Here is a 9959-nt window from a genome sequence, read left to right on the forward strand (position 1 = left end):
AATAGTTGAGGTTAAAAGATTGGAAAAAGTTAGATGCTGGTTTTCAGGCTGCATACGTGGAGAGAGAACAATTTGAAGACCATATGCTCAATCTGTGTTTCCAATTTGTAACCTTAAAGCGATTTAGTCATTACCAATTTAATAATTGAACAAATGTAAAATGTTTTACAGTAAATTCATGTGAAGTTTGCTTCAGATTTTGTAGTATTTTTAAGAAGTGATAGAAACAGGAAGAATCCTTCAGAAGAACAATTAATCTAAGTTTTTCAAAAGCTGGCTGGTTTTGGTTTTGTCCTCCATCAGAAGCAGAAGCATTTTTAGGGTATTGACAGCATTTTGTTTATACAGTAACAACTGTGAAACTTTGGAAATAATTTTAAATGACCTTTCTCACTATTATTATGGCAATGATGGCATCTTTTGTAATTGAAGAAAAATAAAATTCCAGTTGACGGAGCTATTACTGTAACAGCTGTTATGACATCCTTTGAAGTTGAAGGAAAATGAAACTACAGTTGTCAGAGCAACAAAATCTTCTGATAGCTTTGTTTGTAAAGTATGTATTACTCAAATATTGCAGGGGAGATGTGTTTGTTTTTTAAGAATCTAAAATCCCTAGAACATAAATGACAATCAGGCAAGCTATTTTTACTGGTTGAAAAAACCACAAAGCTAGAGTACGTTATTAATTAGCAAATACAAAAAGCATGCAATAAATTGCTTAATTATGTTCTTCTTTTTCTTTAATGAAGGTAGCAGTTGAATTTTTAGAATGGTAGCATTTTGAGTGGATTATTTGTAGCTTGTTTGTCAACAGGTAACAGCTATGTTCTGAATGCTGTGAGTAGCAGCATTGCTTTCAGGTAAAGGAAAAGTCTTGCAAGTATTCTGTAGACTACAGTAATGAGCTGAATGGTAAAAACAACAGAAGAACAATGTTTTCAGTAGTTCTTCCTTTTTGGAGTAGGTTTATGTGTATGATTCCACTTAAGACTAATAATTCAATTGCTTTCATTCAACTTTCATGATAGACAGCTACCCTCTGTTCAGAGTTAAACATGTTATCTTTAACAGTGAGGAAAGTTTACTTTAGATGTTCAAGGGCTGGCTGCGTTGTACTTTGCAATTCTATGTCACCACCTGGATTACCTTACGAGGTCAGTGCAGAGCTTATTCCTATCAAACGGCATCCATGAAGTCATAAACCAGAAAACGAAGGATCTGGTTTTTGGCAATGGCAATATTGGGGTGGAAAGTTCAGTGCAAATTTCTGTTTGTTTGTTTCTTTAATATACCTATTAACTGTAACCTAAGCTTTTTGCCCAAAACTACCTCGGTTATGTGTTTGGCGAGTTGTTAGCATTCGGTGTTGCGTGCAGTTTTACCTGCTGTCTGAGTTCATTCCTTTCCAAGGTGGTGGTGATGATGACTTGTTTCTTTTTAACAGCTGTGTGTTCAGAGGCACCTGTGCATGAGAAGTTTGTTCTATGGCCTCAGAGCTGGGTGCTAGGGAGGATGACAGCTGCTCAGAGCTGGCAAAACCTCTTTATCTGCAGTATCTGGAGAAAGCTCTGCAACTGGATCAGTTTTTACGACAGACGTCTGCCATCTTTAACAGGAGTATATCCAGGTACCCAAACCTTTTCCATTTTCTGTTGGGAATACCAAGGAAAGACAAGAATTTTTATTACATTGTTCACATATTAAACCATATTAAAGGTTTAGTGGTGACTTGTTCATAGAATCACAGAACGGTTTGGGTTGGAAGGGACCTCAAAGACCATCTAGTTCCAACCCCCCTGCCATGGGCAGGGACAGCTTCCACTAGACCAGGTTGCTCAAAGCCTCATCCAGCCTGGCCTTGAACACTTCCAGGGACGGGGCATCCACAGCTTCTCTGGGCAGCCAGTGCCAGTGCCTCACCACCCTCTCCGTGAAGATTTCTTCCTGATAATCTAATCTAAATCTACCTTCTTTCAGTTTAAACTCGTTACCCCTTGTCCTGTCACTAAAGGGCCTTGTAAAAAGCCCCCCTCCAGCATTTATAAGAGTTCATTATATACTCTTCTCGTTTAAAGATTTTGCGCTGTGCTTCTCTTAGCGTACACTGATAATTCAGTGTGTTGCCAGCCCACGTACAAATTAGTGTGATGTTTTAAAGCTGTTTTTCATAGCTGGGTGGCCAAAACTTTGTCTGCAAAAAGTAGGATGAACAAGTACTAAGTTGATTTTTTCAGGGAGAGCACCTGTAGCCGTAAGTGTAATGCAGAGACTGTTGTCAGATGCTGTAAGTAAGTAAGTTGGTAAGTAGGTAGGTAAGATGTAAGTAGGTTGTAGTAATGAGAAGTGAGTCAACAAGATAGTTTCTGTCCCAAAACAATTTACATTTAATTTCATCAGTGTTTGGGAATTGTAAAGTTACAGAACTGATAAATGTATGGATAATAGATGACAGGTATATTTACAAACATGTAGCAAGATCGACACAAGGAGTAGAAAAAGTATAGATTTGTATTTTCCAAATGTACAGTAGTGCTGAGGGTGGCAGTACTGTGCTTTGGTTTGACGTGATGCTAGCTTCTTGCTTAGTTCATGCTTCTTAAATTAGTAAAAGAGTGAAGGTGCAGGTTGATAGCATAGCCACACTGGTCTGATGATTAACTTCTGCTGGGAGATTAACAGGAAATTATTAACAGCAGTAGTTCTAATATGTAAAATTACATCTGAAGCTGTCTCATTTCTCAAACCTTTAGACAAATGGCCACATGTAAGAAAGTTGCATGGCTATCTCCACTTTTGAATCTGTCTTTTCATTGTCACCGTATTATGTATGTGCTTGCAGCGATGAAAGTGAAGATGGATTGGATGACAATCCTTTACTGCCTCAGTCTGGGGATCCCCTGATGCAAGTTAAGGAAGAACCTCCAAACTCTTTGCTTGGGGAGTCTTCTGGAGCAGGGAATTCTGGGATGCTGAATGCGCGTTCCCTGAATGGAGTACTGCAGCCAGGTAGGCATACACTAGGTTGAATCTCTGCTTTCTTTGGGATGAGCTGGGAAAGGCATTATTTCTTAAGAACTTTATTTTTATTTTTGTGCTAAACAGAACCAAAGTCTGAAAAAGGGAGCTTGTATAACTTTTCCAAACTGAAGAAAAGCAGAAAGTGGCTGAAGGTAAGAATATTGGAAAGAAATGCAGCTGTTATGAAATCTGTAAGTAGATTTCCAGTCAACACTCTATAGATAAGATAGTGGTGAGTGTTTAATCTTCTCATGTGATGTAGATCATGGTATAGAAACATGTAATCAAGCAGATGGTAACAGGAAAATAAGTTGAGCACTGGTCAGAGCATTATCACAAATTATCACTAATAACCACCTCCAAATACATAAGTTCACAGTAAGTTTGTTCTCATCTCTGTAGTCCATTTAATTTTACTTTAAATGTACTTTTGAGAGCTCACCAAGCTAGACTGTTGTGTTTTAAGAGTTGCTCTAAATCACGTGATGCAATGTAATTGATGCAAAATCTCACACTGAAAAAGAGGCATGAGGTGATAGAGGGCTGAAAAGAGGACTTCAGATGAATCCTTCAGTTTTGTTCTACATTGACTTGTTGCACCTTTTTTTTAAGTAGCTGGAGCTTGTGTCCCTTGCTAAGAAGAAAGGAATGTGGGTTTTGGGGATTTTTTTTTTACATTAAGGAAAAACACCTACCAAAGCAAAAAATACATTCTTCAGAGGCTTCTCATCTTGTAAACGGAAAGAAAGAAGAGTATGTGGCAGTTGATAAAGAATATTATATTAGACTTTGGGTAGAACAAAAGGGAATTATAGTCTCTGTAGATTTGAGGCTTTCATTTTCATCGTGTAGTGAAATGGACAGCAGGCATTTCAGTTTTGGTAAGTAGCAGTGTTTTAGTTAAATTTCACAGTTTACATTCAGAAGCTTGAAGTAATTTTAGTACACTGTCCAAATTAAAATGAGCTATTATGAAATATATTAAATGGACATTTGAGACTCAGCTGAAAATTTGTTTCTGAGATGAACTCAGTACAAGGTCCAAGTGAGGATGGAATGAGAGAGTGGAATGGTGGCTTGATGCCATCTTTGCATTTCCATTGTATTGTAGCCTTCTCTAGTTAGCAAAACCAGGTTGCCAGAGGTCAGACAAGAGCCAAATCTGCTGCAGTTGATGCAGCTGGAAATGGGGGTAGGAAAGTACCTGCAACCATACATCACCAAATGCCCCTACTGGTATCCTGGATTTTCTCACTGCTGCTTTTCTGAGACCCCAAAGTGGGTTCTAAAGTGATTTAACTATCACCAAACTAACAGAAAACTACCTCCCCTAAATCAGAAAATGTATATGGGTTTTACTGCTACAAAGTACTGTACCTCAGGAAGCTCTTCTCCGTTTAAGGTGTTTCTGGTGGAAGACACTTTGTAAATGCTACGTATTGTTGGGACAGACCCGCAGCCCTTTATTGGGTAAAGACTCAAGAATGCTTTGCATAAAAAAAACAGTTCAGTATGGGACTTATGATTATTAAATTAGTTTCCATTTATTCTTGTTAGAGTATCCTTCTGAGTGATGATTCCAGTGACACAGATTCACCAAGTGATGAGGACAGAGAGGAGGAAGAATTTTCTCTTTCAAGGGAGGAACTTCATAATATGCTGCGTTTACACAAATATAAGAAACTACATCAAAGTAAATATAGCAAAGACAAAGAGGTAAAAATCCGGATTTTGTACATTTCTTTGATTTGTGTTCTTTCCTTTAACTGCGTTATTTTAACTGCTTTTACATTTTTATCAAAACCCATAATATTTTGTGGACTGGAAGACATTCTGTTGTTTGGCAGACTAGAAGCAGCTAACATCAGTTTCAGACAAGGGGACTTCTTTAGCTAATTACGTACAGACTGAAAAGCTGTTGATGCCTTATGCTGAGAATCTGTCAATAATTTATGTCGCTAGTACTGGCACATGCGTTATACATAGCTTCCCCAATGCTCTGTCACAGTCACTGGAGCAAATACAGGGTGCTGGAATGCAAGATTTGGATAATATATATGAAAACTGAGGTGCCGTGTGTTAAATTCTAATACAGGTAGTAGCTGCTGTTCAAGGCTAGAATTGTATATTTAAACCTAAAGCATCATCACTGAAGTGACAAGTAGTAAGGTGATGTTTAACTTCTTGAAAGGGAGTTGTTTTTCTTCCTTGCTGTTTTCTGTCATTCTTTGGGGGTTTACTTGACTCTTTTTTTTTAAAATTTCTTACTTTGGATTTTCTTCTCATATTCTCTTTTTTCTCTTCTTATTATAAAATAATCTGCTGCATTTCTGAATTTTTCTTAATATTAGGCCAAATTCTACAACTGTTTTGATTCTAATAATACATTTCTTCAAATTACAAGGGCTTTTGCAGAAATTATTTTCATTGCCCTTTTGAATGGCACCAGACAGATGAAGGAAGTCATCTTATTCTGCTATCAGAGGGTGTGTCCAAAATTAAAACTTGTCTTCTTGTTTCATGTTCTTTTTAAATTTCACCAGAGGAGTTAAGTATTTCCCCACCCAGGTCTTGGCATCTGTCCAATACTTTCTTTTGTTTACTTGTAACGTTCTCAACTTAGATTGTGTTAGCATCTTGACATGCTACATAACTGCACAGGCCATAGCTTTTGTTAGATTTTACACAAATATTTATTTCCAGACTACTAAGAAATAATGCCCAGTGGAAATACTTTTGACAGATCAGCAGTAGGCAGTTATGGGGGGAGGGGAACATGTTGTGAAAAAAAGTTTATGTTGTCACTTTTCAAAGATCTTTTATTAACTTAATAGTATGCATATGTTTTAAATAGTTAATTTCTCTCCTGTACTTTCTTTAATTTGCCTGTTTATATGTAACGTGTATGGTTCTTCAATATTTTAGTTGAATAATGCTTGGAATATACTGACTTCTTTGGTAATTTGGGGGAAAATGCTGAGGCAGCTATATTTTTACTCGACAAACTGAATGCTCAAGTTGTTTGTTTTTCTAGAAATATTTTAAGTACCTTTTATCTAAACCCATCGATTTACATCTTTTGGAATGATAAAGCAGAACACGTATGTAATTTGGGAATGCAAGCAAAAAAAATAGAAGGTCCATGGCTGGACTGCTTCATGTAATGTGCTGTCTTCCTGGGCAGCACCCATGTGGAAAACATAGAGCAGAATGTTTTGAAACGGTAAGCTTCACTGCCCACTCTTCCCATCTTACTTAACTGGGTGGGCTTGGCTCCCGGTCTAGAACTTGGAGGCCACCTCTGGAAGCAGTGGTTTCACTTTTGACACTGTACGATCCTTGATAACAGTGTTAAATAGGGAGAAGTGCGTGTTTTCTGATCTCTTATTTATGATCAAGGTCTGAACTTGTTTACCTGCTGTCTCTGTTTTCCATTACTCTGCTCATTTGCATCCACTTCAGTTGCAGCAGTATCAGTACTACAGCGCAGGACTGCTGTCTACGCATGATCCTTACTACGAGCAGCAGCGCCACGTGCTAGGGCCCAAGAAAAGGAAGTTTAAAGAAGAGAAAAAATTAAAAGGTAAAGTCACTAACCTTGTGCTTGTGTTGCTGCTGTGATTAAACTTCTTTACTACATTATTTCCCGTGAATAAGCGTAAATGTTCAAAACTTTTGGGTTTTGCATGGAAGTACCAAGTTCGGTCAAAGAAAAAATCTTCAAAAAATACAGTGCTTTATCTTCTGGCTTTTAGAAAGCTAGGAAAGAAAAAAGAAAAGGAATATGAATTGAGAGTTCATGGTTTTAGATTTTATCTGTGAATCTCTGAATCTAGAATGAGAGAGTTATACAGTGAGTACCTTATAGCTTTATTCTTTGCTTTGGAATCCATAAATACCATTGTGTATCATGGTCCATTTACTAAGAGCTTTTTGAAAACATGATGGTTCCTTGAAAAATACAAGAACTTACCCAGAGGCTGATGCAGGTATTCCTGCATGTAATCCTAGTGAACAAGAAATTATAGAGAGTGCGGGTGTTTGCTGGAAATCAGAGGGATCTCAGAATTGATGTCTAATGTGAGTTAAAATAGCATTACTTCTGTAGCCACTCAGCTGGAGTTTCTCAGATTCCTGTTTGCCAGGAAGTACAGTTTCCTTTCTTGACTGAGCTGGCACCAGCTGTAAATCTGTAAGGAAGCAAGAAGAGAAGGTTATGAACTGTCAGCGTAAGGTGAATTCTCTCTAGTGCAAGTACTTAAGTTTGAGCTGTGTTTTAAGGGGGCTATTTTGGGCTTCCTTCCTTCCTATATTTCTGCAAGTTCCTTCAACTGTGTAATTTTTTTTTCTCCACTAATCTTGCAGCGTCCATGATTTTGCATACTCAAGAATAATATTTTTAATATGTGATACCAGTGTGAATTTTCTCTGAAAGCTGCTGTGTTATACATGATAACATCCCAATCAGTTTCAACTGCTGAGAAGTTGGTTTGAGACTTATCCTACCAAATGCTAATGATGTTACTTATAAATGCCTTGCCTTTCCATGTCTTTAAGTAGAATTTTACCACAAAGCAAGAAACATCGCACCAGGTCCCAGGCATACTTATTAACTCCTAAGGCATGTTTCCCGTGGTGGAAAAATTGCATTTCACCACACTGTCAATCAGACAGGAAAATCTTTCCATTATAATGTGATGAGGCAATATCTAATATGATAAATGGATGGTACCAGAATTGGCAAACGTGGATAAGTTTGGCTTTGGTTCCGCATGTAAATTGACTAGGATAGTTTACTCAGGAAGGATACCTGACTGTATGTATCCCAAAAATAGGAAAAAAGGAATTTATTTTTATGATCATTGTTGCCATGCAGGCAAGTTGAAAAAAGTGAAGAAAAAGAGGAGACGGGAGGAAGAGCTGTCTTCAGAGGAGTCACCACGACGCCACCATCACCAGACCAAAGTTTTTGCCAAGTTTTCTCATGATACACCACCACCTGGGTCCAAGAAAAAGCATTTGAGTATTGAGCAACTTAATGCACGTCGACGGAAAGTGTGGCTTAGCATTGTTAAAAAGGAGTTGCCAAAGGTGAGCTTGGCTAACGGCACCTGATCAGTGATAATGGCAAGAAAGTGAAATAGAAAATTAACTTAGCCTGGAGTTGACACTTGGAAAAACAAAGTGAAGTAAGACTTGATTTTTCTGGTGGTCATTAGCGACCAAACTGATATTCTGTAATCCGTAAGCAAAGCGTAGTTCAAATTTCGTATCATGAGTGAAATCTGAGAGGATCATGCAGTGCTTTGCCACTAAATTTGCTTTAATTTGCCTATCCAACCCTTTTCTATGAGTAGTACAGTAAAGTCTGGCAGGTACTCCTGCTAACCTACAGGATAGCAGTGTAGAGCAAACCAACATTGGGGTTTTACATAAAGTTCAGGAAAGGAGTGTTTTAATCTTTGTAGCATGTGTGTTTGTTGCAACTTATTTCAGACACAGTCTAGGGAAAAATGTTTGTATCGTTTACAGGACAAGCTTCAGGCACATTTGAAATAGAAAGCTGGGTTCACGGTCGGTAGTTTTCTGTCACCAGAGTGAACCTTGCAACCTGCTTTTTGGAGTTCACAGTTAACAGACTCTCAATTCGAGGAAGTTGAATGAGAGTGATAACTATATCTTCCTTTATGAACTTATAAGCCAGGCAAAGGATATGTGCAGTGTGATAGACCTGATATTTTCAAGAGACTGATTTTGATCACGCGAAGAACATAGCATCTACATTAATTCTTAACATCTTTGGGAAGCAGTGGAAATTTTTAGTGTTTACTTCAGTGATAACAGTGGAATAGGAGAACCCAGGTTTGCAATAGTAGTATTTAAAGGAACGATCCTGAAAAAGGGAAGTGTTTCACATGTATTCCAGCTCCTGAAGGAAGCGTTTATGTATGCCTTCAGTAATTAAGGATGAAAAGCTCGTTCAGTGAAAATAAAAAATACAGTACCTGTACCCAATTATGCAACAGTGTGCATGGCTGAAGTTGGGACTTTTATCTGCTGAAGGCTGCATAGTGATCTTTAAAATTCTTTGAAGCCATTATCCTTTAACTAATTTTAGGATGGTATTCTTTTACAGGCGTACAAACAAAAAGCCTCAGCGCGCAACCTTTTCCTAACCAACAGCAAAAAGGTGAGGATTGTTTAGCTTTATACTGTTACTTGTACTGCCTTTAATAAGCAACCTGTAACCTCTTTATGTTTCTTACAATACCAACTGTACTAGCAGGGCAGTATAGGAGAAAGCACTGTATAAAACTTATCTGCCATTTAGTATAAGGCTTTTCATTTTTCAGATGTGTCATTTTGGCACGTTTCATAAGCAACAGATAAAACGAGCAACATTAATTTCTTTCATGAGATCTTTTTGGCTTTCGTAAGATTTAGTTTGTACATTTTTAATTTACTGATCTTTGATACAATAAATTAATGACTTTGGTATGCTTTGGCTTTTAAACTGCCCATCTATCCATTAGCTAGAATTTGCTGGTTTAAGCATTCTTGTTTAAATCAAAGGGGCTCTTGGAATATTAAATATATTAATTTACATAAATATATATAGGAACTGAGTTTAAAAATAGAACAATTTTCTGCTTAAGTGATTGCAAAAGGAAATTATCTCATCAGATTCTTCTCTGAGAAGCATCATTGTTTCTACCTAGAAGGCTTTACTTTAGGAATGCTTGGTAATGGCTTTCTGAGCATTTTTCAAGTGTCTGATTCATTTATATGGTTAATGAAAAGGTAATCAAGTATATGGCTGAGAATCATCAGAGGCAAGATGTTACAGGAAATTTTCCGTTCTGTATACACCTTATCAAGAAAGTGGATGTTTTCTGTGTAAGGGATGCAGAAAACAGGTCCTGCATGTATATATTTAG

The 9959-nt window shown here is 37.4% G+C and overlaps 1 protein-coding gene across 1 annotated transcript; it reads left to right on the plus strand.

Annotated features, from left to right (window-relative positions):
- Positions 1-1445: 1445 nt before the first annotated feature.
- LOC104516234 (DNA helicase INO80-like) lies at positions 1446-9211 on the plus strand (the record flags this gene model as incomplete). Its single annotated transcript, XM_010160506.1, has 7 exons — positions 1446-1630; positions 2843-3009; positions 3106-3173; positions 4579-4737; positions 6484-6604; positions 7898-8112; positions 9140-9211. Coding segments are annotated over exons 1-7 (945 nt in total), but the record flags the coding sequence as incomplete, so codon positions are not given.
- Positions 9212-9959: the final 748 nt, after the last annotated feature.

The sequence above is a fragment of the Eurypyga helias genome, unplaced genomic scaffold (genome assembly GCF_000690775.1).
Source record: "Eurypyga helias isolate BGI_N326 unplaced genomic scaffold, ASM69077v1 scaffold46241, whole genome shotgun sequence".
Taxonomy (NCBI): domain Eukaryota; kingdom Metazoa; phylum Chordata; class Aves; order Eurypygiformes; family Eurypygidae; genus Eurypyga; species Eurypyga helias.